The sequence below is a fragment of the Hylobates moloch genome, unplaced genomic scaffold, assembly GCF_009828535.3.
Source record: "Hylobates moloch isolate HMO894 unplaced genomic scaffold, HMol_V3 SCAFFOLD_7, whole genome shotgun sequence".
NCBI lineage: Eukaryota > Metazoa > Chordata > Mammalia > Primates > Hylobatidae > Hylobates > Hylobates moloch.
Genome location: NW_026652282.1, coordinates 41640883 through 41668766, shown reverse-complemented (window position 1 = coordinate 41668766; position 27884 = coordinate 41640883). Strand labels below are relative to the sequence as shown.

At 41.3% G+C, this 27884-nt stretch overlaps 2 protein-coding genes and 1 pseudogene across 4 annotated transcripts; 2 read left to right on the top strand and 1 right to left on the bottom strand.

The window, feature by feature from the left end:
* Positions 1-479: 479 nt before the first annotated feature.
* On the top strand, positions 480-26145 carry LOC116811627 (KRAB domain-containing protein 4-like). 3 transcript variants are annotated; one of them, XM_032756777.2, is made up of 7 exons: positions 480-531; positions 1374-1484; positions 3607-3651; positions 15950-16076; positions 16424-16519; positions 24393-24436; positions 26001-26145. In XM_032756777.2, the coding sequence occupies exons 3-6, from the start codon at positions 3637-3639 to the stop codon at positions 24434-24436; spliced, it is 282 nt and encodes a 93-aa protein (XP_032612668.1). In that variant the 5' UTR covers positions 480-531; positions 1374-1484; positions 3607-3636; the 3' UTR covers positions 26001-26145. The 3 variants fall into 3 exon arrangements, with proteins under 3 accessions (XP_032612668.1, XP_032612666.1, XP_058297584.1); XM_032756775.2 differs by having other exon boundaries at positions 16424-16534; XM_058441601.1 differs by lacking the exon at positions 26001-26145 and adding an exon at positions 25276-25982.
* LOC116811628 (vezatin-like) lies at positions 7037-10350 on the bottom strand (annotated as a pseudogene).
* Positions 26146-26216: 71 nt separating the features above from the next.
* On the top strand, positions 26217-26772 carry LOC116811626 (zinc finger protein 674-like). The gene has a single exon (XM_058441600.1). It carries the CDS (start codon positions 26267-26269, stop codon positions 26735-26737), a length of 471 nt encoding a protein of 156 aa, XP_058297583.1. The 5' UTR covers positions 26217-26266; the 3' UTR covers positions 26738-26772.
* The last annotated feature ends 1112 nt before the right edge of the window (positions 26773-27884 follow it).

The following is a 27884-nucleotide window of genomic DNA, read 5'->3' as shown; positions in this document are numbered from 1 at the left end:
GCGCTATTGACGCCAGAGGCGCGACTCTTTTTCCTATTCCCAGGAGGGGAAAAAAGCGGGAACAATGGCTTTCGGGACGGAGGGACACAAACACCCAATGCCGCAGCGACTGGGAGGGTCGCGATGCAGGAGGACGAAGTGGGAGAAGGGGAACTTCGGCCTCCCTGCGGGCGGGAGCTAGGCCGCTGGACAGTCCGATCGCCTCTCGCCGCCAAGGGATGACGCCCTGGGCCTTTTGTACCACTCGCCACGGAAAATGGTCACACGCTTTTGTCCTCAAACCGAACACTATCAGAAACACAGGGTCCCTGGAAACCGCCATCTTGGCCATTGGCGGTGGCGCAACCACCCCCGTGCTACTGCGCGTGCGCGGCGCTGCGACACACTCCGACCCCATCCCGCGTTCCCAGGGGGCGGTGGGAAGCGGAAGTGCTCCGCTGACCCGGGAGGGCGGTCTCTAGTTCATACTGGCTGTTGTCATCGGCCTCTGAGGTTTCAGGCTCTTGGCGGTGAAGTAAGAGGGACGCGGAGGTGGTGATGGTTTTGATGGGGGCGGGGGTTGACGGGGTCGTGGGGTCATGGGGCCATGGGTGAACGCCTTTGTGGGTGACAGGGTGGCTCCACAGCCCAGCTCAGAAGCCCATCCTCCAGGCCACTTCCCCGCCTGAGACAGGCCCCTTGCTCTCAGGACCCTCTGAGCCAGGACCAGGGTCCGGTTACCTGAGACCCGCAGGCCTGTGGGCGTGAGTGCTGGGGGCGAGGTTCGGGGCCAGCGAGTGACTAGATTGATTGAGTCACTCGGCGCCTGTTTCCTGAGCGCCTAAAAATGCCAGGCAACCTTGCAAATGTTTCACATTAATCTTCACAGGAGCCCTGTGAGGTGTTACGATGATTATTTTCGTGTTATAGAGAGAAAATGGCTCAGTGTGGCTTGGCAACCTGTCCAAAGTCACGTAGGTAGCAAACCCGAGGAATCCTTTTTCTTTTTCTTTTCCTGTGCTTTGTTTATCATGTTTATTGTTTCCTGTGTGTCTCCCCCGCTAGACTAGAAATTCTGCGGGAGCTGGGACTTTGAGATTTTGTTCACTGATGGATTTCCAGCACGGAGAACGGGCTCTTGGAAGGCACTCATTTCTTCAGTGAATAAAAGTGGCACAGCAGTCAATCAGTTGGTTCCAAAGCCCAGACTCAGGAAGGCAGGGTTTCGCTCACTGAGGATAACTGAGCTGTGCATGAATGTTAACTCTTAAAGCTAGAATGAGGTGTTGTCCCTCTTCTGTTGGGTAAAAACCTTTGGGTTTTACTCAACTTCACTGCATGGAAGGGAGCATAGGTGTTGCTAATTGAATCTCCCGTGGTCATTGTGTTTCCAGGGTCAGAGTGCAGACCTGAGACCACTGCTCACCGACTTCAGACTCCAGTTTATCTGTGCCCCGGCTTCCTCACTTAGTCTCAGAAGACTTAGGCCGAGGCCTCAGAAGGAGGTGAGTTCCCTGGGTCACAGGCAGAGATCTGGTGCTATAGTGATGGCCCCAACTGGGGAGTGTTTATCTCTGAATCCCTTGGTCCTGCCACCTTGGACACAAGAGAGGTACGCTGAGCTGAGGCGAGTTGGAGGAGAAGCCTCAGCCCAGAGCCCAGACCCAGATCCTCAGAGCAGAGAAAGGAGGCTCACAGGATAGCAGGTCCTAGAAGAACTGGACCCATAGTGGCCTTTGTCCCTCACTTCAGCTGAGACAGAGCAAAGCTGGCTCAACTTCCAGATGCCATGGAGGACCATGTGACAGTGCAGTTTGATTCCTGCTGGAGGAGGGGCAGGTGAAAGTCACAGGTGGATGGAGGCATGGATGTCCCCCCATGGGGGCAGGTGCCCTGCTGTAGTGCCTGTAAAGGCGATATGAGGCTGGGAAGGATCACAGCCAGCCACAGAGGATGGGCCTCTCCTAGCACACCTATTTGTGCACCCCTGTGTTCCTGTCTCTTGCCATTGGCTATTTCTGAATTTGAGTCAGCCCCACACCATCAACCAGGCACCTGCTTTCAGGGGAAATGCTGAGTCTCCCTTCATCCTGACCAAAGTGCAGAAAATATATTTTTAGTTTATAGAATTTCCAAGTAGTCTCTAGGTACGCTGTCATCCATCTCTGCTGCCTTATTTCAATGCTTAATGAAAGTGGGCCGGGGGACGTGACCTGCTAAGTTACACCAAGCTGAATCCTGTTGTCCTGATACTGTCGCAATGATTGCTGCAGTATGCAATGGTTACTCTGCACAGAAGCTCCTTGCTGGAACTTTATTTGAAAAACTACCAAAGGAGGAGGAGCCTGGTAATCAAAATGCAAATTGTGAGAAAGGAGGAAGTGGTGGAGTGGGAACAGGGTAGGTGGCCAGTTAAAGAGGCAGATGCAGGGGAGCAGGCACAGTGGTTTTCAGCCCCTCACAGAACTGACAGTGCTGGGCTGTCACCCACCCAGCCCCACACCTCTCCTCCCCTGTGGCCCTCTGAGCCCTTGTTGGGCGCCTTCCTCCAAACCACATCAAGAGATCCTACTTACACCCACTTGCAGAGGGTCTTTTCACCTCTAGGGCTCGGTTTGATAAGAGGTGATTTTTAATAATTTTTAATTTTTGTTTTACTAGTGATATTCTTTGTCAAAAATTGAGAAAATGCAAATAAAAGAAGAAAATTGAAATCACCACTCAAAAGTAACCAATATCAGCATTTTAATAAATCCTCTGAGACATCATATATATGCATATTGATTATCAAAAATGAGATCACACTGCGCTTGCTTTGTTGGAACCTGCTTTTAAACACATTAGGAACTAAAAACAAATTCCATAGCATTTTGAAAGGCTATTCGGTATACCTGCTTTTGCATGTGTCATATTTTTTAACTGTGTCCTCTTTGCTGGATATTTAGTTGCTTCCAATTTTTTTGTTTGTTTATTTGTTTTTTGTTTAGACAGGGATTCCCTCTGTCACCCAGGCTGGACTGCAGTGGTGCCATCTTGGCTCACTGCAACCTCCACTTCCTGGGCTCAAGTGATCCTCCAACCCAGCCTTCAGAATAGCAGGGACTACAGGTACATGCTACCATGCCTGGCTAATTTTTGTAGAGATGGGGTTTTGCCATGTTGCCCAGGCTGGTCTCGAACTCCTGGGCTCCAGTGATCTGCCCACATCAGCCTCCCAAAGTGCTGGGATTATAAGCATGAGCCACTGCACCCGGCCGCTTCCACATATTAATATTTTAATGGTAGAAATGACTACAGTTAACATTCTTTCAGCTTTTCCACATTTAGGATTGTTTCATTATGACAAATGTCTAGGAATAGAACTCTTAAGATAAAGATGTTAATTGTTACTGGTTTCTAAAGTAGATATCTTTAGACATAAGTCATACATCTGTTCAGTAAGGGAAACAAAATTTCATGTGCAAAACCTACATGATCTTAGTAGAGTTGCATGGAAACAGGCTGGAGCTACCAGTTCATGTTTTTAGATCATTCTCCCCAGGGTACAAGGGTAATTATTATTGGGATGGTAATGATGGTCTAATGGCTGTACCTACTGAGTATACTCTCCTAATTTTGCCTTTATAGATCTCCATCGTTTGTCCAGAGCAGAACAGGATGTCCATGTCCCAGGTGAGTTCCTAATTTACCCATACTTTGTTTCCAGTGAAATTGAGGCAAGGTTTGGAATCTATATAGTAGACTTGAAAATACCAATTATCCCCTCTTCTCTGGCTGTTTTCTATTCAACCTATTCTCAACCTCTGGCTTCTCTGATCCTCCCCCTCACCAGGAGAGAGGAAAAACAAAGAGTCCTCTCTCTACTTCTTGTTCTTTCTTTTTCTTTTTTCTTTCTCTTTTTTTATTTTATTTTATTTTTTTTTTTGGAGACAGTCTTACTCTTATCACCCAGGCTGGAGTGCGGTGGCGCAATCTCAGCTCGCTGCAACCTCCACCTTCCGGGTTCAAGCGATTCTCCAGCCTCAGCCTTCCGAGTAGCTGGGATTACAGGTGCCCGCCACCACGCCTGGCTAATTTTTGTATGTTTAGTAGATACGGGGCTTCACCATGTTGGCCAGGCTGGTTTTGAACTCCTGAGCTCAAGTGATCCCCCCACCTTGGCCTCCAAAGTGCTGGGATTACAGGCGCGAGCCACCATGCTCTCTACTTGTTCTTCTGAGAACTGTACCTCATCTTCTCTTCATTTCCTTCTCACAGAAGATTGTTTACATACATAGATTCATCTTGCTTTTTCCTCTTTCTTCACTTCTAGATCAATTGGTCTTTTTCATCATTCATATTTATGATAATAAGTTTGTGCATAATGTTTTGATGTGCGTAGAAAAAACTAGTAGCCCAAAGGATTCTATTCCTTCTCCCCCGAGTACCATGTTCCTCGTCAGAGATGCCCACTGTTAACAGTTGGGTTAAATGGTGGGGTAGATGCATTTATGTCAACTTAATGAACTAAAAACATATACATATGTATTGTTTTCATGCTTTTACACAAATGGCATCATACTCCCATACCCACCTTGCCTTTTGCACCTGATTACTTTCTGGGTGGTGTTCCTTGTTGATATATAAAGATTGTTTTAATTTCTGTTTCATAGTATGGATGTATTAATATCATGTAACTATTTATGGATATTTAAGTTTTTAATTTCTTTTTACTGTTGTAAACAGTGCCTCATGAACAACTTTCTCTGTATCTACTTGCTCTGTAGTACCAGTGTTTATGGAGGTTATACCTGGAAGTCAGGTTTTGACTAAAAGGTACTGAAACTTAAATTTGCCCTCCGAAATCCTTCATAATTACTCCTTTCACCAAATGTAAAGACCAGATAATTTCTGTGTTCCAATTTTCCAGGCTATTAAAGATGAAAAGGCACTCAGTTCATTTTGTGAAGCCACTTAACCTGAAATTTGAGGAAGATACTACAAAAGAGAAAATTATAGACCAGTTTCCCTTAAGAATATAAATGTCAAAATATTAAAAATACTCTGAATAGAACATTAACAAATTGCATTGGGCATTTCAAAAGCAATGGATGCACATGGTAAAAAAATTCAAACAAAAGCTTTGTTCAACAAAAAAACGTTTTTTGTGGTTTTTGTTTTTTGATGCAGGGCCTGGCTTTATCCCCCAGGCTGAAGTGCGGTGGCGCAATTTCAGCTCACTGCAACCTCCGCCTCCCAGACTCAACAATCCTCCCATCTCAGCCTCCCAAGTAGCGGGACTACAGGCACATGCCACCATGCCCAGCCAATTTTTGTATTTTTTGTAGAGATGGAGTTTTGCCATGTTGCCCAGGCTGGTCTTGAACTCATGAATCTCTTTCTCTGCCTACGCACAATCACTCATTCTCTCTTGCGTGTGCTCTCTCTCTCTTTCTCTTTCTCTCTTTAACAGGTTACAGTACATCCTGGTCTTTCTGGTCCTTTTTTTTTAAATGAGCTTTTCACTTGTATTAACTCTACACCAGGGTTTCTCAGTGTGGCACTATTGACATTTTGGTTAAGGTCATTATTTGTCATGGGTTGCTTTCCTGTGCATTGTATATGTAACAGCATCCCTGGACGCTCTCTGGTAGATGCCAATAGTGCTCCCTCCTCCAGTTTTGGCAACCAAAATATCTCTTGTCATTCTCAAATATTCCCTGAGGAATAAAATTATCCAGTGTTTAAAACCAGTGGCCTACCCCGCTTGCAAAAATGGCTGCTTGATATTTCATTTGATGGCAATACCACTATTTATTTACCTTTCTCCTAATAATAGATATTTAGGATATTCCTAGTCTTTTGCTACCATAAACAACATAGCAGTGTATAGTAGATGCCCATTGTGTGCATGTGAGAACATTTATAGGATAACTTTCTAGATATGAAGTTTCTAGGTCAAAGTTTATGCATCTTGAATTTTGATTCAGAACTGTCAATTGCCTTCCAAATAGGATGTACTGATTTGCATTGCTGGCAACATTATAATGCCTCTTCCTATAAATGGGAAATCACAGTGTGTTATCCGCTATGATTTTTGCCATTGTGAGGGAGAAAAGAGTCGTGCATTTTAATTTGTTTTTCTTGATTTGAGTGTCTTTTTTCATTTTTAACCACCATTTGTACTTTTTTCTTTCAAATATTTATTCTAGTCATTTGCCCCCTTTTCTCTTGGGTGTGGAATTACTTTGATTGCTGGATGTTAGCTCCTTGGGTTAACTTAAGCAAATGAGATCTCTGTCATATATGTTGTCAATATTTTTCATAGTTTATTATTTGCTTTTGTTTGTCTTATACATCTTGGGGAGTGGACACTTAATGTGTTTTTAATGTCTAATTTTACAATATTTTGTGGCTTCTACAGTTCTTGTATTGCTTAAATAGGATTCTGTGAGTTGAGGTTATAAAAACGGCATTTCAGTTATGTGGAAAAAGTGGTTACTGAATGATGGTGGCACCGTTGAGTCTCTGTCTGGATGGAAAGAAAGTGAAACTCTTCTACATCATATAAAAGTGAATTCCAGATTGATCAAATACCTAAATATATATTTGAAAAATTAGGTGAAAATTTAAGAGGATATTGGTATAACCTTGCTTAGTGCAAGAAACTTTTTTTTTTTAAATGGTACAATGTGTTTCTTTTAATGATCATTGGAACATCTTAAAATTAACTACTAAGTACTCACATAAATAAGGAAACATAAGAAATGCCATAACCCAAGTACTTTTGAAACTACTTCTTAGTTCCAAGCCCCAGCATGTATCAATTGTATGAATTAATTTTTTTTATCCAGAACCTGGATCTTTGTTTTAAGACTAGTATAAACAAAAATAAAATGTAAACAACTTGTTATTAACATAATAGCTGCAGTTATTAACTGCAAGAATACAGTAAAAAAGTCATACTAAATGTTAATGTTCTTGTAACAGAATTATCCATATCACCTTATGGTAGCAAATTCTGGCAAGAAATGATCATTCATTTCTTATTAAAAATACTTATTTCCAAGATCAGTTATACGACAAATAAAACCACAGTTTATTCAATAGAGCCCTTACCTTTCTCTTTTTTCCTGAAAGATCTGCCATTTACAGGGAACTACTAATTTCAGATCAGTTACTCAAACCAGGGTTATTCCTGTAAATGTACATCTTAACTTTATATATAGTAGATGTACACTATATTCCCTCTCTAGTCTTGAAGCTAAACACTTTCACACAAGAGACAGCCTAAAATCACTTCATGTGAATCTTGGTTCTTACATTTCTTCTACCTCATTTGTTCTTCCTCCTCATCACAAAAATTCTCTTCCTGCATGGTGGTAAAGGAGAGAGATCTAGCAGCCACTTCTACAGCAAGGCCATCAGTGAAGGTAAAATTCAGTGACAGCTGTAGCCGTGCCAGCCTCTGCTGAACGGAAGTCTGTAAGGACTCCCTGGGAGATGGAGGGGTAGTGGCCAGAACGCCCCCATCTGCTTGAGATTCATCTTCGCCCTCACATTGGTAACACATTCTGTCTTCTGCTCCTTGGAGGAAGACTTCATTTGCAGAGTTGTCTTTATTTTTACCCTCTAGATCAAGTTTGTCCAACCCTTGGCCCCGGGCCACATGCAGCCCAGGACAGCTTTGAATGCAGCCCAACACAATTCGTAAACTTTCTTAAAACATTGTGAGATTTTTGGCTGGGCGCGGTGGCTCATGCCTGTAATCCCAGCACTTTGGGAGGCCGAGGCAGGCGGATCACAAGGTCAGGAGTTTGAGACCAGCCTGACCAACATGGTGAAACCCTGTCTCTACTAAAAATACAAAAATTAGCTGGGCGTGGTGATGCATGCCTGTAATCCCAGCTACTCGGGAGGCTGAGGCAGGAGAATTGCCTGAACCCAGGAGGCAGAGGTTGCAGTGAGCTGAGATCGCGCCACTGCACTCCAGCCTGGGCAACAGAGCGAGACTCTGTGTCAAAAAAACAAAAACAAACAACAAAAAACATTATGACATTTTGTTGTCGTGTTTTGTTTTTTTTTTGCTTTTTGTTTTTTTTTTTAGCTTATCAGCTGTCATTAGTGTTAGTGTATTTTATGTGTGGCCCAAGACAGTTCTTCTTCCAGTATGGCCCAGGGAAGCCAAAAGATTGGACACCCCTGCTCTAGAGAGTCTTCACATAAATACTCAGTCCTACTTATTTCATTGTCACTTGTGGAGTTTTTACTGTTTTCCTCTTCAGTATCATTTTTACTGACTTTTCCTGTATCTGAATTCATTGATGGTTCTGAATTACTTGTGGGTTCCACTGGGTTTACAGGAGACAAGGATTTCAACACAGCATGATCACTAAGTAGAAGTTATAACCACTTCTCCCTTTCTGCCTCTGAAGCTTTAAATCCCAGCACAGATTTTAATTCTTAGAGCACCCTCTTGGATTCTTCATGCTGGTGCTTCTGTCTTTCTTTGTCTTCTTGAGACAAGTAATAAAAATCATCCTTTCTGCAATCACTGTCAATATCTATATCATCTAAATAAGCTTCTAAGTCCTATTCATCCTCAGGGAGTGGATCTTTGTCTGCAATATGTAGAGTAGGCTGCATCAAAGTTACCACTGTACAGTGTGGGTTTTCACACACTACCTCAGGCTTGCCTTTTTTAAATCTGTATTTCTTCATAGCAGTTTGTCCACCTGAGAAATGGCCTCTTCCCAGCAATTGTTGCTTGTTTAAACATGGGGCTGAATCAACTTTAATTTCTGTTCTAGGATTTGATAAGCCTCTGACACTGTTCTTGTGTTTCTTTAATACAAACAAGCTTTTCAAATTTATCTTCGAGAATTATTACCTTATTCAGTAATGCTTTCACATGGAGCTGCAAGTTGCACACTGCTGTGTGAACGTTATTCAGTTCTTTTGACTTCTGTTGAGTTTTGGATAAACACTGGTACCGACTGGTGCTGAGTTTCAAAGTACTGATAGATTTCAGAGTTGCTCTTAAGCTCTTCCAAACAGGCATAGTAAGCATGAGGTAGACCTTGAGTCAAATCAGATAAGATATGATGAGGCAAAAGTGCTGAAGTAAGTAAGGGCCCAGGAGGTGAATTGGCTGTAGAAAGTAATAAGGCTAACCATCTGAAGAATTCTGAACTCTGCCACCCAGAGTTGGAACAAAACCTTCAATGTAGGTAGGCTGAAGTCATCTGTAAAGTTAGGTGCTTCCTCTTCTGAAATCTACTCTTCACTAAGTCCAAGCCCAGCTCCTTAAAAGGCACGACACAGATATGGCTGGTTGCATTGTCACTTTCAGAGTTCAGGGGATAGTTTTTTAGCATCTGTAGGATAGATAGCCTTGCTGCTTGGAAGTTCTGTAGACAGCTTTCCAGAGACTGAGAGGTACTGAGTGGGATGCCGTCCAGCTTTATTAAATGGGATAAATAATCATTTATTATTTAATAATAATTTATAAATATAAATTATAATTTATTATTATAAATTTAATAATTTATTATTAATCATTTAATAAATTATCTCATTTATTAAATGGGATAAAGCACTGACCCTGTCAAGCAAAAGTATAAATCCTCTGGAAATCACTTCAGTTTCTTGAATGAGATGTAAAGCTTTTCTTACAAGGTTAGTAAAAGCTCAGCTATTTACTGCCATATCTTCCAAGTGAACATTGTATTTTTTTCAGGTCACTTGTAGTTTAGCTGTCCTCCATACTCTCAAAGCTCTTATGACCAAATAAACAAATAGAATCACTCCCCATACCAGCCAGGAAGATACAGTCCACCAAGCGGGAAGCATAATGAGCAAACTAATGAAGGCAAATAGCACTGAGACATCTCAAATATTAGGGGTTGCCAGGGAGCGAAGTGTTGGAAGGTGTCCACTTTCCTGTTGTTGAGGTTGCCCTGCTTACAGGATACTGGAATCAAGTAGTTCAGTGAGCTCCACATCCTCTTGAAACAGGACTTCCTGTTGCAGGATGGTATGTAATGAGTTGAGTCGGAATCCAATATCCAACTTGTGAAGTAAGTCATCTTTCTTACTGTGCTGAGAAAAAACCCAACTTTTGGTGGTTTTAGCCACTTTTAACAGAATGTGTTGCTTAATAACCCATTCCCTGAGCATGCCAGTAGGTGGAGTTTATGTTCATTGAGTGATTACTGTATCCCAGGTATTTTGGTAGGACTCTTGTAGGAAGCTTTTGTTGTCCCTCCGTGGTGCATTTTTCGGTTTTTGGTGACAAAGAACATATTTCAAAGTCTGTGTGTCCCGGATCCTGTAAGTACTGATAAAGCGGAGAATTCCAAAAGCTACCTCCTTGTCAAACTCCAGTGTCATCCTTCTCTGCCATGCCACCCACTTCAGCACGATGGAAAATCAGAAGAAACATTTTTAATGAAGATGGGAAATCTAGAAACCATAACGAGAAAGATTGTCAGATTAAACTGTATTAAAATGTTAAAACCCGTAGAGTCAAAAGACATATTTGAGGCTGAGAGAAAATACATGCAATGCATATGATATGCAAAGGATTCATATATAGAAAATGAAAAAGGATGAAAGAAGACAAAAAATGTGGTGGACATATAGTCAAAAAGATAAGGCAAGCAATTTATGAGAAAAAAGCGTGATGCCATTTGAAAAGATGTTTACTTTCCCCAGTTTTCAAGCCAGGAAAACGGCTGATTTTCGTTCCTTCCTTTCTGTTGCATTCCAACAAATGAACCCAGTCTCAGCCCTTCTACTGTTTGCCTTTCAGAGTTTTTTTTTGTTGTTTTATATATATACAAAACCATAACATTTTGCATGGATTGTTTTCAATGAAAATATGCTCCTACTATGCTTTTCTGTTTGGGGGTTTTTGTTTTTTGTTTGTTTGTTTGTTTGTTTGTTTTTTGAGATGGAGTTTCACTCTGTCACCCAGGCTGGAGTGCAGTGGCACAGTCGGCTCACCGCAACCTCCACTTCCCGGGTTCAAGTGATTCTCCTGCTCAGCCTCCCAAGTAGCTGGGATTACAGGTGCCCATCACCACACCCAGCTAATTTTTGTATTTTTAGTAGAGATGAGTTTTCACCATGTTGGCCAGTCTGGTGTCAAACTCCTGACCCCACGTGATCCACCCGCCTTGGCCTTTCAAAGTGCTGGGATTACAGGCATGAGCCACCGCACCTAGCCCCGACATTAGAAATTTCTAAGCACAATGAAAATCTTAAAAATTATCAAACATCCATATCAAAGTGAGAAAAATATTTGAAGTATACATAACAATGAGCTACCTTCTTTTATACACTAAAATTCTAACAAATCATTGAAGATCACACCTAATATATAGCTGAAAGAATATGAAATATAGAATAGTATACCATGTATCATACTTCATATTCTTAAACATTAAAAAGGTTGATAATAGTTAGTAGTCAAGTATGTAGAAAAAACACCAAAGAAGTTATAAACTGTATACAGCATTTTGTGGTGGAACAGTTGGTTTATATATGTCAACATTTACATTGCAAATACCCTTAACACAGTGATGCCCTTTCCAGAATTTTACCCTAGACCTTTAATATATCAATAAGACAAGACAACCCAACAGAATGAAGACTCATAGTAACAGAAATATTAGTGGCCTAGAAACATACGAAAAGATTATAATCCTCACTAAAACTCACATACCTGCTGTCATTTATCCGTAAGAGTGGTAAACTTTGAAAAGATAGATAAGAGCCACTGTGGATGACAGTACTGGCTGGTTGAGAGGTAATTTGGCTGTACTTATTAAAGATCTTTTTCTTATTTTAATCAGCAGTTGCATTGATAGGACTCCATCCTAGTGAAATATTTATATGTCCACAAAGATTTCCAAAGCAGTTCTGTTCATACTAGCAAAAAGTAGAAGGAGAAAGCCCTAAGTGTCCCATGTTCCTGAGAATCCAACAATGGTAGAATGACAGCTATACTACCAGGTGGCATCGCTTATGATAAAAATGGCCCCTGATTGGTAAACAAACTTCACGTGGATGAGGAGGACTACAGAGTGGTTAAATAAATTGCCACATCCATACTCTGGAACTGTCATGATAAAAATTGACTCATATGTAAGAATGTTTGGGATACTTTTGTCTAAGTGAAAAAAATCAAAGTTCAGAAAAGCATAGTAGTAGGAGCAGCCGGGCATGGTGACTCACACCTGTAATCCCAGCACTTTGGGAGGCCGAGGTGGGTGGATCACCTGAGGTCCGGAGTTCGAGACCAGCCTGGCCAACGTGGTGAAACCCTGTCTCTACTAAAAATACAAAAAATTAGCCAGGCATGGTGGCGCATGCCTGTAATCCCACCTACTCGGGAGGCTGAAGCAGGAGAATTGCTTGAACCTGGGGGGCAGAGGTTGCAGTGAGCCAAGATAGTGCCACAGCACTCCAGCCTGGGCAACAGAGCGAGACTGTCTCAAAAAAAAAAAAAAGAAAGAAAAAAGAAAAAAAAAGAAATTTCTAATGTCTAGGTAGTCAAGTTTATCACTCTGTAGCTATGTATTTTCTGAATTTGGGGATTGCTTAGAAAGGCTGTCAGCCACTACAAAACTGTCAAAACTTTTATCTATCATTTTTATGGTTATCTTGTACACATTTAAATCTCTAATCCATCTGTAATTTACTTGGGGGCTCAGAGTAAGATGAGTAATTTACTTTTATGGAGTTTCTTCCCTCCATAAATGTCTAGCCAGATTTTCCTAATGACATCTTTTCTGTGGAGATTTAAGATACTTTTATTATGAAGTAACCTCTGACACTGTACTTCAAGGATCCGTTAGTGGTTATTAACTCTCATTATCATTGTCATGTTTAGCTCTGTGTTACTGGAAGCCTGATAATGGAATGACGGCTGTTTTACTGGGTCTGAGAGATAGGCAAGGAAACCCAAGTTTTTCCTACTGTCTACTCTCACTTGACACAACACTTCTGACACCATATGTAATCCCAGGCCCCAGGCTGTTCCCTCACATACCAAGCAGTTTTCCCTGGACACCAGCTGGGTGTGCTGTGAAGTCAATTCCATTCTGACACCGTCTACCTGGAGTTAGCGTCAGCTCCCACAGGTTGAGGGCTTAGTCCCACAAGACTGCCCCGACTTGAGATGCCAGTCACAAGTAGGGTGTCACCTATACATCTGACTGATGGGCCACAAATTGGGGGTTCCCAGGAACCCCTCCTGAAGATTGATTAATTTGCTAGAGTGAGTTTCAGTTTCCCTGAGTTTCCCCTATTTGTTATAAAGGATATTACAGGCCAAGCACGGTGGCTTATTAATCCCAGCACTTTGGGAGGCCAAGGCGGGCGGATCACCTGAGGTTGGGAGTTTGAGACCAGCCTGACTAACATGGAGAAACCCCGTCTCTACTAAAAATACAAAGTTAGCCGGGTGTGGTGGCACATGCCTATAATCCTAGCTACTCGGGAGGCTGAGGCAGGAGAATCGCTTGAACCTGGGAGGTAAAGGTTGCAATGAGCCAAGGTCACGTCATTGCACTCCAGTCTGGGCAACAAGAGCGAAACTCAGTCTCAAAAAAAAAAGCGGGGTGGGGGCGGTGGATATTACAGAGGATACAGATGAACTGCCAGATGGAAGAGATGCATAGGGCAAGGGTTGTGGGAAGGTCCACAGACCTTTCATGCCCTCTCTGGACTCACTACCATCTGGGAACCACCAAGTGTTCAGCTGTGTGGAAGCTGTCTGAACCCACCCAGCCCTTTGGTTGTTGTTATTGTTGTTTTTGAGAAACAAGGTCTTGCTCTGTCCCCCAGGCTGGAGAACAGTGGTGCAATCTTGGCTCACTGCAGGCCCAACCTCCTGGCCTCAGGTGATCCTCCCTCCTCAGCCACCCATAGTGCTGGGATCACAGGAGCCAGCCACCACACCCAGCCACAGTGGGGTTTTTATGGAGGCTTCATCACAGAGGCATGATCATCATTGGCCCTTGGTGATCAACTCAACCTTCATCTTCTCACCCCTCCCAAGAGTTTTGAGGATGGAGATGAAATTCCCAACCCTCTAATCCTGTCTGGTTTTCTGGTGACCAGCTCGCATCCCGAAGCTACTTAGAGGCAGCCAGCTAACAGTCATCTCATTAGCACATAAAAGACACTTTGCTCACTTCAGAGGCTATTCCAAGGGTTGCAGGAGCTTTTTGCCAGGAGACAGGACAAAAACCAAATATATATTTCACAATATCAAACCAGGTGACATTACTCCAGGTAAAAATGACTCTGGATTGGTAAGCAAACTGCATCTGGACTGGAGGACTGAGTAAACTATGACTGGCTGGTAGGAAGCCATGGATTGGGGTTTTCTGAGCACATTGTCACTCAGTGATATGTAATTGGGCACATCTTTTGCTGGGACCCTGGAAGCCATGCCACTGGGACCATTACAAGAGATACTGGTCTATGGAACAGGTGAGGGCTTCCAAGCAACATCATCCTAGCATTCAGCAGTGTGGTTTTGTTCCCCAGCACGGGAGCTATCACGAGGGAGGGGCAGATTGGGCTAACAGCTCCTGGATTGCTCTGAGAAGCCCTCCTGCTGGAGAAACCTGCCTGTCCCCGCCCTCTGGCATGCCGGCTTTCCTGTCCCCTCTCCTTCTGCACAGGGCTTTCCTGTCCCCTCTCCTTCTGCACAGCTGGGTAAACTGGTGCCACTGTGGCCGATTTGGGCCTTATGGGTGCAACGAGTGGCTTGAATTGAAGGCCACCAAGTGTGGGCGTGACAGGATGGGATCTGGAGCAGAAACAGGCGGGTTATTAGTCTTTTCGAGGAATTGGGGGCACTTGTAGAAGTAAGTTCTTGTTTGGTGGTGACAAGGCCAAGCACAGACCTTTCCCCTTTTGCTTCAGTCAGCTGCCCAGGCCACAGACCTCTGGCTTCCTATTCTTTGTTTCATGATTGATGAGCGAAGGTTAGAACGGTTTGTCATGATTGATTAGCTATGTTTAGAACTGTTTCTTGTAGCTCTGTGTCCCCTGCGAAGCCTGCTCTGTCAGCCTCAAGCAGGATTGACTTCCTCCTTTGTGGACCACCCTGACCCCTTCCTACATCTGTCACTGTCCCTGTGAGGCAGGCTTCCTCCCTGCCTCTGTTTCATCTATGAGTGTCTTAAGTGTCGCTTTTCTCCCTCCACTAAACTGAAGCTCCTTGAGTTCAAGAGGTGTGGTTTTGTATCAATCTTTACTTCACAGGACTTACCAGCCTGGCCTCTATTCAGTAAACATGTGTTGAATGAATGAATTTCCAGGGTAAGATATTTCTCATACCGTATCTGTTTCTCCTATAAAGTTCAAAATGATTTTAGTCATATAGATACTCTATGTAATATACTATGCCAAACTGACTAGTGACTGGCATAAGAACAATTACATGAGAAAGGCCAGGCCGGGCACGATGGCTCACGCCTGTAATCCCAGCACTTTGGGAGGCTAAGGCGGGCAGATCACAAGGTCAGGAGTTCGAGACCAGCTTGGCCAATATGGTGAAACTCCATCTGTACTAACAATACAAAAATTAGCCAGGCGTGGTGGCAGGCTCCTGTAGTCCCAGCTACTCGGGAGGCTGAGGCAGGAGAATCGCTTGAACCCGGGAGGTGGAGGTTGCAATGAGCCGAGATTACGCCACTGCACTCCAGCCCGGGCGACAGAGCGAGAATCGATCTCAAAAGAAAAAGAAAGAAAGGCCATTGTGGGTGTGGGAACCAGACCGCGTGGATTCGACTCCCCTCATTCCTGCCTGTGTGACCTGGGCTAGTTACTTAGGCTCTGTGCACCTCATGCTCTTCATCTGTCAAGTTTCTCCTAGAGGGCACAGAGTAAGCCCTCCGTGTGCGTGAGATGCCATGTCCCAGTGCCCCAGGCTGGTCCTGGGGTGCTAAAGAGGAATGTGCCATTACAGGAATCATTGACCTTCAAGGACGTGTTTGTGGACTTCACCCTGGAGGAGTGGCAGCAACTGGACTCTGCCCAGAAGAACCTCTACAGGGATGTCATGCTTGAGAACTACAGCCACCTGGTGTCCGTGGGTGAGGGACCGCGCCACAGGGTGATGCAGAATGCCCCCAGTACTGTGTTTCTTTCTCAGCTGCTCCAAGCTCTGGGACCTAGGAAGAATGAGTGTGGGTTACCACCCTCAGTGAGTTTGGGTTACCACCCTCAGTGAGTTTGGGTTACTGCCCCATGTGTAGTATTCGTAGTCCCCTTTGGACACTGGAGAGCATATTGGTGCCCTTGCTTGCTATGTATATGTTCTATACTGAGAGGGGCAGATAGCTGTGTGCATGGGCCATCACCTTCAGCCTGCAGGGGTGGGCCTAGGTTCTGGAATTCCTCAGCATTAATAATGAAGTCCTATGTCATTTCCCCCAAACAGGGTATCTAGTTGCAAAGCCAGATGTGATCTTCAGGTTGGGACCAGGAGAAGAGTCCTGGATGGCAGATGGAGGGACCCCGGTACGGACATGTGCAGGTGAGGACAGGCCAGGTGAGTCAGGCCAGGGAAAAGGGACCAGGTTGGTTGGTGAGAGCTTGGCCTCTGGGATGCGCTCAGGAGCCCTTCTCAGAGCCCCGGACTTGTGGACATGCCTAGGCTCTGATGAGCAGAACTGTTGTCATGTCCAAATGAGGCATCTGCCTGGCCGCCGGTTACAGTCTCTGTGTTCTTTGCTTGGCATTCACATAGACTGTGGCCACTTGTTCTGAGATCCCATTTCTACCTTCCAGCCTCCTGGTTTGTTAGTGAGAAGTGCCAAACCCCTTCTCATTCCTCTCCCACCACCTTTCTGGAAGCTTTTAAGACTTATTCTCCCACCTTCTTGGCCTTTTGTATTTTCACCATAGTAGACGTATTAATAGATGTCAGCATTTCCTCTTTATTGGGCATACTGTGGGCCCTTTCAGGCTGAAATTTGGGCTTTTTTTTTAATTTTTTTTTTTTTTTTTTAGCCTAAGGTAGATTATCATACCTGTTTTTTTGTTTGTTTTTTTGTTTGTTTATTTGTTTGTTTTGAGTCAGTATGGACACCAAAGCTTTGCCAGTGACCTTTACCCAGCCAGGTACCCACCACGTTCTTGCCTGCTTTCACTTTGTGGTTAACACTGTAAACCTCACACCATTTTCTGTTTTCTCTACTTATTTCTTCTCCGACTCTTACAAATCTGACTTCATACTACTTGTTATCAGATTCCTCCATTTTTCAATACATCCTTCCCTCTCAACTCTTGTTTTTGTTATTATCTCTTTACTTATTCAAAAACAAAAAAAACACACTTGAGAGTACATTACTCCCAGGGTGGAATACTTCAGTGAACCGTATTTTAGTCCTGCATAGAACTACTTTTTCCTTGTCTATTTTTCCTGTGGGCTACCTACAAGGATCCAGAAACTCTTCAGATACACTGGTCTACTCTTTCTCTCCCCTTCATAGTACCCCCTTCACTGGCCCATGGCGAAGAAGCCTGTTTAGAATGCTATTACTCTTCAGAGGGTGATCCCTGCCTGGGCATTGTTGGGGCACTAAGTAGAAAATTAGAATCTGAGGCCCCACTCTAGATTTTCTGAAAGAGAATGTGCATTTCAACAAGCCCCCAGGGACCCCATAGGCACAGTAAAGCTTGAGAAGCACTGCTCATTAGAGATTAATTTCAGAACATCAGCTGTAGTCAGGTGCTGGCCCCAAGGACCTACAGGTGACTCCTCAGATGGCTTCCTCCAGAACCCACTCCTCAGCACACACACCTACTCTCTGAGATCCTCCCTGTGCTGGCATTTGTGGCTCCCACCACTCTGTAGCTTCCCCCAGGAATGTTTTGGGTGATGATAACCTCTTTGTTGCTCAGTGTAATTCCCTATCTGCTGCTTAGAGATTCATCAGGATTTCTGGTATGCTGATGGTATGCTTGCTTTCTTCCAGTGATGCCTGGAATTGTAATGATTGTGTGTCTTGTTCTCATTTCAGTGCTATCCCAGAAGGGAGGAAAAGCAAATTCAGGCACAGTCTACCCTCCTGAGTCCCAATTCCCTAAGAAAAACTATATTATATTAAAATACAGACATTTATATACTCAGTCTAAGAGTGCAGAACAGTATAGGCTAAAAAGTAATCTTAGGTGCATTCCCAATCATACCTCCCAAGGGCAGCTTCTTCTAAAGATTTCTCTTTTTGGCTCTGGTGAGCACCTCCATAGGTTTAGGGAATACCTTTATATCTGCATTTTGCGGGTTTTGAGTTTTATCTTCCCTCTATGAAAAGTAAGGATTTCCCTCACACTTAGGCCCTCCATTCCCCAGCTCTTCACAAGTTTGTTATATGCTTATTTTTAGTTCCTTTATTGGTTACATTTGTAACTTTAAATAATATAGCTATACATTTCATATGGTAACTTTTAAAAAATCTAGCTAAGTGCCAGTGGCTCATTTCTTTAGCTCAAACACAACCCCTAGACATAAGAGCCTACATCTTGTTCTGACTTGTTCTAGTGTGGGACTGGTGGAAGACATTCAATAAATATTGCACTGATTGTTTTGGACCTGGGCAGAGGAAGGAGCTTTGTTATTCATCCACATACAAGTGGCTAAGAGCATGGACTGTGGAGCCACATAGCCTGGGCTGGAATTCTGGCCACTTCCCTCACTAGCTATCACTGTGTACACATTGGTTGGCCTCTCTACCTGTTGTAGAATGCGGCTAATGATAAAACTGAATGATTTTCAGAAATTAATGAGTTGATCCATGTAAAGCACCTAAAAGGGTGCCCGGCATAAAGGAAACACTCAACAAATGATATCACTTTTTATTGTTGTTATTATCCATAAAAAAGTTTTTTTTAATTTAATGTAGTGGTTGTTAACCATAGATGTATTACATAGTTACCTGTGGATCTGTCAGAATACTCATGAGTAGGCCCCACTCTAGAAATTGTTTCAGAAAGCCTGGGGTAGGCGTGGTTATGTGCATTTTGAGTGACACTCTAGAGGGTTCTGATGCCCATCTTTGGTTAAGATCCACTACTTGAAATATCTGCTGAGAGGAATTGCAAGGAAATAGGAGACAGCAATGAGCATGCGAGCAGGAGGGGATGGGAAGACAGGAACACGTGGACTAACTCCTAGACAGCTCTCCAAACTCCCAGGGTTGGAAGCAGAAAGCAGCAGAAAGCAACTTGAATTTCTGCCCTATTTCTCCATATTTAAATCTATTTCAGGAACTATATTTTTCCCTCTGTCTCCTAGATGAAACCTCTGGTTGGTCCCATAAGTTCACTGGTCATTCTGAGATAATAAAAATCTTCTAGGAACTGTTACTTTCAAGAGTAGCCTCATTATAGTAAAGAAAACTGTCCAGTCTCATGTAGTAGTACAAACTGAAGTTTATTTCAAGTTTGTTGATCTTTTCTTAGAAGTTTTAGCTTTGTTAATTTTCTCTACTGTTTTTCTGTTTTATTGATTTCTCCTTTTACTTTTATTTCCTTTTTCCTACTTACTTTCAGTTTACTTTGCTGTTCTTTATCTAGCTTCTCCCCCGACATTTTATTATGAAAATTTTTGTATAAAACAAGTGAAAGAATTGTAGGTTGAACACCCATATAATACCTCCACCTAGATTTATAATAACTATAAAAGGCCTACCCCAGGCTTTACTGTATTTATCCCCTGTCCATCTGCCAATTCCTCTGTCCTTCCATAAATTCGATTTATTTTCTTGTAGTGCACTTCAAAGGAAGTTACAGAGATCAGTACCCTTAACCCCTAAGTACCTCCACAGGCATATCATTAATTAGAGTTCCATATTTGTTAGTGCTTTATCATTAGTGCTCATGAAGTATTTTAATAAAACAAAATGCCCTTATGGCACCATATGATCTTTGGCCATACATGTTAATGTTTGAACATAATTTTCTATATGTGTTTTTATGTGTGGTCATTATATATTTATGTTGATATGACTGCATTCCTTTTATTTTTTCAAATGAAATTGACTAAGGTATAATGTACATACCATGAAATTTATCTTTCTTAGGTGTATAGTTTTGACAAATATATAGCTGTGTAACTACTACTACAATCAAAGTATTGGACATTTTCATCCCCCACAAAAAACTCCATGTTTCCTTTTATAATTCAGTCTCTCTCCTCATCCCAGGCTTGACCTCTTTTCCTTCTAGTTTGGTTCTTTCTAGAATATCATGTGGCTGGCTTCTTTCACTTACCTTAATGCATTTTAGGTTCATCCATGTTGTGGCATGTATCAGTTTGTTCCTTTTGATAGCTGAGTAGTGTTCCAGTTTGTCTGTTGATGGACCAGTTAATGCACATTTGAATTGTCCCTGGGTTTTTTTGGTTATTATGAATGAAGCTGGCGAACATTCTTGTACAGGCATTTCTGTGGGTCTGTGTTTTCATATCTCTTGAGTTTTCATATCTCTTGAGTAAATATCTGGAGTCAGATTGCTTGGCCATATGGTAAGCATATGTTTAACTTTATAAGGCATTGGGCCAGGTGTGGTGCCTCACGCCTGTAATCCCAGCACTTTGGGAGGCCAAGGCGAGCAGATTACTTGAGGTCAGGAATTTGAGACCAGCCTGGCCAGCATATAGTGAAACCCCGTCTCTACTAAAAATATAAAAATTAGCTGGGTGTGGTGGCACACGCCTGTAATCCCAGCTACTTGGGAAGCTGAGGCAGGAGAATCGCTTGAACCCAGGAGGTGGAGATTGCAGTGAGCCGAGATCACGCCACTCTACTCCAGCCTGGGCGACAGAGTGAGACTCTGTCTCTCAAAAAAATAATAATAATAATAAGATATTGCCAAACTTGTTTTCTAGTGTGGCTGTACTATTTTGTTTTCCCACCAACAACACACCTTTCTAGTAGGTATATAGGGGGATCTCATTGTGATTTAAATTTGCATTTCTGTAATGATCAGTGATGTTGAGCATGTTTTCATGTGCTTATTTGCCATCTGTATATGTTCTGTGGTGAAGTGTCTATTGTAATCTTTTGCCATTGTTTGTTATTAAATTGTGAGAGTTCTTTATATATTGTGGATATAAGTCCTGACCAGCTATGTGTTTTACAAGTATTTACTCCTAGGCTGTGGCTTGTGTTGTTCATAACAGTATCTTTTGAAAAACAAATGTTTCTGTTTTTATAAAGTCCAATTTATTAAATTTTTCTTTTATGGTTCATGCTTTTCATGTCCTCTTTAGCAAATCTCTCACTAACCCCAGGTAACAGAGATTTTTTCTGTATGTTTTCTTCCAGGAGATTCATAATTTTAGTTCTTATAAGTCTATGACTGTTAATGACTTAATTTTTGTATCTGATGTGAGGTAAGGGTCAACATATTTTTATATTATTTTTACATATGCATTTCCAATTGTTCCAGTGATATTTTTGAAAAGAATATTCTTTCTTTTTCTCAGATCAACAAGTGATCCATTTATTATTTGACATCTACTTTAAAATGATGCCAGGTGTGGTGCCTCACACCTATAATCCCAGCACTTTGGGAGGCTGAGGCAGGAGGATCCCTTGAGCCCAGGAGATCAAGACCAGCCAGGGCAACATAGTGAGACCCCGTCTATACTAAAAAATTAGCTGGGCATGGTGGTGCGCACCTGTAGTCCTAGCTACTCAGGAGGCTGAGGCACAAGAATCACTTGAACCCAGGAGGCAGGGGTTGCAGTGAGCCGAGACTGCACTGCTGTATTCCAGCGCTCCAGCACTCCAGCCTGGGCAACAGAGCAAGACTCTGTCTCAAAAAAAAAATGTTAATAGTAAGAATTTCACTGGGGAACTAGGATATATAAAATAATCTAATGAAAATTGAAAATTAAGAATTTAATATATATAAAAAAGAAACACAAAATTTAAAAAGCAACAACAAAAAAAGAATTTAATATATAGACTTAATAGCAGATTAACCAGAGCAGAAGAGAGGTTAAGTAAGAAAGATAAGTTACTGTCAAATATTCAGTCTGTTCTTTCTTAATTAACTTACTTTGGCATCCTTTTTGAAAAGTATTTGAACATATGTGTCACTCTGTACACCAATACAGGTTGAGTATCCCTAATCCAGAAATCCAAAATCCTAAATGCTCCAAAATCCAAAACTTCTTGAGCACCGACATGGCATCCAAAGGAAATGCTCACTGAAGCTTTTCAGATTTCATGTTTTCAGGTTAGGCTGCTGAACCAGTAAATATATAATGTAAACATTCTGGAAACCAAGAAAATCTGAAATCCGAAACACTTCTGGTTCCAAGCATTTTGGATAAATGATACACAACCTGTACCACATCTTAATTGCTGTAGCCTTATATTATGTGTTTAAATCAGGTAGTATGAGTCCTCTTACTTTGTTCTTCCTTTTTGTAATGTTTTAGCTAGTCTAGGTCCTTGGTATTTTCCTAGAAATTTTAGAATCAGCTTGTCAATGTTTGCAAAAAAGGCTGCAGGGGGTTTTGACATTGCATGGAGTCTGTGGATAACTGATGTGCAATATTGAGCCTTCTAAATCATGAATATGGTATACCCGTCTATTTCAGTTCTTTTAAATTTTATTTCAGTAATATTTGATAGTTTTGAATGGATAGGTCTTGCACATATTTTGTTTAATTTACCCCTGTGTTTTATGTTCTTACAAGATAATATAAATGGGGTGTGTGTATGTACCTAGTTGTTTTGTATTTCATTTTCCTATTGCTCATTGCTAGTTTATAGAAGTGTAATTGATCTTTCCATATTGGCTTTGTATCCTGGAACCTTTCTAATAAGCTCACATATTAGTGCTAGTAGCTCTTTTATAGATGGTTTGGTATTTTCTGCATAAACAATCATGTAGTTATGAATGACAGTTTATTTCTTTTCCCAGTCTAGATGCCTTTACTTCTTTTTTCTTACCTTATTGTACTTACTGGCTAGGATCTTCAGTATAATGTTGACTAGGGTAGGGAGGGCAACATACTTGCCTTGATCCTGATCTTAGGACAAAAGCATTTACTCTCTTACCATTAGGCATAATTTTACTTGCAGGTTTTTTCATAATGGCCTGATAAAGGTTGAGGATATTTCCTTCTAATCCTGATTTTCTGAAAGTTTTTTTTATTATGAATGGATGTTATAAATTATTTTTATGGATCAATTCCTATGATTGTGTTTTTTCTCCTTTAGACCATTACTTCCTATGTAATTATTGATATTATTGGATTTACATGTACCATTTTTAAAAATTTATTTTCTGTTCATCCCCCCAACCAAACTTCTTTTTGTTTTTTTGTTGTTATTTTACGTCACCATTCTTCTCTTTGGAATATTTGACTATTTTTTAATTAAACGTTCTGTATTGAGATAATCATAGATTCCCATGCCCTTGTAGGAAATAATACAGACAAATCTCGTGTATTCTACCCAGTTTCCACTAATGGTGACATCTTGAAAAACTATACTGCAAATCACAACAAGGATATTGACACTGAGAAAGTCAAGATACAGAAAATTTCCATTACTACAAGGGTCCCTCATACGGCTTTGTATAGCTATACCCATTCCTTCCCACCCCACCCATTCTTAAGCCCTGGCAACTACTAATTTGTTCTCCATTTCTATAATTTTGTCATTTCAAGAATATTACATAAATGAGGTCATACAGTATGATACTTTATGGGATTAGTTCTTTTAACTCAGCATACTTCTCAGTTGGATTCATCCTGTTGTGAGTACCCGGAGTTTCTTCCTTTTTGTCACTAATATTCCACCGAATGGATGTACCACAGTTTGTTTAGCCATTCACCATTTGAAGAACATTCCTGTTTTCAACTTCATTGATTTCTGCTCTTATTATTTCTTTTCTTCTGCTTGATCTTTATTTCTAATATATGCATTCAGTGCTATAAATATCCCTCTAATTGCTGTGTCCCACAAATTATGATATGTTGCATTTTCATTTAATTCAAAAGTTTCAAATTCCCCTTAAGACTTATTTAGAAGTAAGTATATCTTTAAATTTCCAAATATTTGGGGTTTTCCAAGTATCTTTCTCATTGATTTTTGTTGTAATACTGTTATTGCACATAATATGATTTCTTATAAATTTGTACAAGTTTAAGACCCAGAATATGTTCTATCTTGGTGAATGTTTCATATGCACTTGAAAAGAATGTATATTCTGCTGTTGTTGGATGCAGTGTTCTCTGAATGTCAATTAGGTGAAGTTGGTTGATGGTGCTGTTCAGATTATCTATATCCTTGCTGGTTTTCTGTCTACTTGTTCTATCAATTATTGAGAGAAAGTGTTGAAGTCTCCAACAATAATTGTGGATTTGTCTGTTTCTCTTTCAGATGTATCCATTTTTGCCTCATGTATTTTGAAGTGCTGTTATTAGGTACATACACTTTTAGGATTGTTATTTCTTCTCAAAGAATTGACTGTTTTATCATTTTGTAATGTCCCTCTTTGTGCCAGAAAATCCTTCTTGTTCTGAAGTCATTGTCTGAAATTAATGTAATTTCTCCAGCTTTCTTTTGGTTAGGTTTTCATGGTATATCTCCATCCCTTTACACATCTCTCTACAGAGAGTTTCCTTATACCTCTCTCTACCCACCCCCACCCCGCCAATTTCCCTTAATAGTAACATCTTGCATTAGTATGGTACGTGTGTTACAACTGGTGAATGAATACATTATTATTAACTAAAGTCACATCTTACATTAAGGTTCACTCTTTGTGTTGTTCAGTTCTGTGGGTTTTGTCAAATGCATAAAAATCCACCATTACTGTTTCATACAGAATAGTCTTACCGCCCTAAAAATCCCCTGTGCTTTGCTTTTTCATCCCTTTTTCACTCTCTCCTGGCAAGTACTGATCTTTTTACTATCTCTATAGTTTTGCCTTTTCTAGAATGTCATATAGTTGGAATCATATAGTATGTAGCCTTTTCAGACTGGCTTCTTTCAAATAGCAATATGCATTTAAGTTTCCTCCATGTCCATGGCTTGATAGCCCATTTCTTTTTATTGCTGAATAATATTCCATTGTGGATCACTTTGTTTATCCATTCACCTATTGAAGGACATCTTGGTTGCTTCCAGTTTGGGGCCATTATGAATGAAGCTGCTATAAACATCACGTGCAGGCTTTTCTGTAGACATAAGTTTTCAACTCATTGTGGTTCATTTCCTTTTGAAGTTTGTAATTTTTTTTTTACTGTGAACTCCTTTTCAGTGAGAGTTATTTTCCATGGAAATTCTGTGTACCCTAAGCTATGAAAGCATCACTGCAGAACTATTTGGATTGCCACTGCTGGGGCCCACTGGTTTCACTAATGCAGGAACAATTTATAGGTGAATTTATCAACTTTGGGGGTTTTGTATTATACTTCAAATGTCCATTTGGAATGCACTCCTACATGTGGTACAGGACTGTGGTTCTGACTTCTTGTAAGTAACCCCTGATTCTTCTTAACGTTTTCATTAGCCAGTGGGTGACATCTTTCTAGTTCCTATTTTACACACAGAGATGTCCTTTGTGACTCCCAGCTTTAAGCAGGTAGCTCAATTCTAATTCTCTGCACATTTGTGCCCTGTGGCCTAGAATTCACTTCACACTCATGATTAGAGCCTTAGTCCCCCAACTGCAAAGCCATACAGCTTGAATTTCTGTTCACCCCCTCACTTTAAATTTCTTCTTCATTTTTGTCACATAATAAATTTATTTTCTGGTTTGAGCTTGGCTGCATATTAAATTATTTTTGTTAAATTTGAGCCAGCATTTCTTTGTACTTGCACTCAGGGGAGGTGGTGGTGGTGAGACATGGGGAGGGTCCATCCACATCAGCTCAAGTGATGTTGATAGGAGTTCACTGCTTGGGCATTTAGGGATTAATGTTATTCCATAACATTCTAGTGGAAAGACTTAACAAGTTTGATGATTCATTCATTTTCTTCTAGAAGTCTGGCAAGTTGATGAGCAGATAGATCACTACAAGGAAAGCCAAGACAAACTTCTGTGGCAAGCTGCATTCATAGGCAAGGAAACACTGAAGGATGAAAGCGGTCAAGAATCCAGAACATGTAGAAAAAGCATTTATCTGAGCACAGAATTTGATTCTGTAAGACAAAGACTCCCTAAATATTATTCATGGGAAAAGGCATTCAAAACATAATTTAAACTTTCTTAGTCAAAATAGAAGCTATGTAAGAAAGAAAGATGATGGATGGGATGTAAGGCATATTGGAAAGTATGCCTCCATTATAATCTTCATAAAGCTCAACCTGCAGAGAGATTTTTTGACCCTAATCAACGAGGGAAAGCCGTCCACCAAAAGCAAGCCTTTAGAAAAAGTCAGAGAAGTCAAACTGGGGAGAAACTCTACAAATGTACTGAATGTGGAAAAGTGTTTATCCAGAAAGCAAACTTAGTTGTACATCAAAGAACTCACACCGGAGAGAAACCTTATGAATGCTGTGAATGTGCAAAAGCCTTCAGCCAGAAGTCAACCCTCATAGCACACCAGAGAACTCACACAGAGGAGAAGCCCTATGAATGCAGTGAATGTGGAGAAACCTTTATCCAGAAGGCACCACTTACTAAACATAAGAAAATTCATATGGAGAGAGACCCTATAAATGCAGTGTCTGTGAGAAAGCCTTCAGTAGGAAGTCAACTCTCATTAAACATCAGATAATTCATATGGGAGAAACCTTATGAATGTAATAAATGTGGGAAATCTTTTAGTGTTAAATCAACTCTCATTGTATGTCACAGAACATAAATGCATAAGTTGCATGCTATTGTGAGTAGTGTGATGAAATTTTACACTGTCCTGCTCTTTCCTGCTAAGGATGCAAATCAGTGAATCTTTTTTTTTTTTTTTTTTTTTTTTTGAAACAGAGTCTTGCTCTGTCATCCAAACTGGAGTGCAGTGGCACAATCTTGGCTCACTGCACCCTCCGCCTCTTGGGTTCAACCGATTCTCCTGCCTCAACCTCCCAAATAGCTGGGATTAGAGGCACATGCCACCATACCCAGATAATTTGTATTTTTAGTAGAGACAGGGTTTCACCATGTTGGCCAGCCTGGTCTTGAACTCCTGACCTCAAGTGATCCACCTGCCTCAGCCTCCCAAAGTGCTGGGATTACAGGCGTGGGCCACTGCACCCAGCTCGAATCATCCTTTTGTCCGGTATTATATCCATGCTGTATATGCTACCCGCCCACTAGTCCCTTAGCTGTCTCAGTTGTCAGATTGACTGTCATGGGATTGCAGTGCTTGCATTAAAGCTACCCTTATTGTATAATGACCCCAAAGTGCAAGAGTAGTGATGTTGGCAATTTGCATACACCAAAAATAAGTTACAAAGTGCTTCCTTAAAGTGAAATGGTTAAAGTTCTTGACTTAATAAAGAAAAAAAAAGTATGCTGAGGTTGTTAAGATTTACAGTAAGAATGAATCTTCTATCCAAGAAATTGTGAAGAAGGAAAAAGAAACTTGTGCTAGTTTTGTTGTCACATCTCAAACTGCAAAAGTTAGGCCACAGTGCATCATAAGTGCTAAGATGAAAAAGACATTAAATTTGCGGATGGAAGGCGTGAATAGAAATGGGTTCTGACAGCAATCAGGTTCGGTACTATTCACAGTTTCAGGCATCCACTAGGGATCTTGGAACATATCCCCCAAGGATAAGGGAGGACTACTGTACCTTGTCATATTGTGCATTAAAGAATTAATTGAGTGTAATCATGTAAGTCTAACACATACTTAAAAAGCCCTCATATCATTTTGCCTTCGGTTGATGTAAGAAAACTCAAAAGTTACTCAAATCATTCAATAA

Bases quoted from the DNA above. Each gene is read 5' to 3' on its own strand.
- LOC116811627 (XM_032756775.2), top strand. The intron at 16,077-16,423 runs GTGAGGGACCGC...TCCCCCAAACAG, and splicing joins CAGCCACCTGGTGTCCGTGG to GGTATCTAGTTGCAAAGCCA. The intron at 16,535-24,392 runs GTGAGTCAGGCC...TTTCTCTTTCAG, and splicing joins TGCAGGTGAGGACAGGCCAG to ATGTATCCATTTTTGCCTCA.
- LOC116811626 (XM_058441600.1), top strand. From the start codon at position 26,267: ATGGGATGTAAGGCATATTGGAAAGTATGCCTCCATTATAATCTTCAT.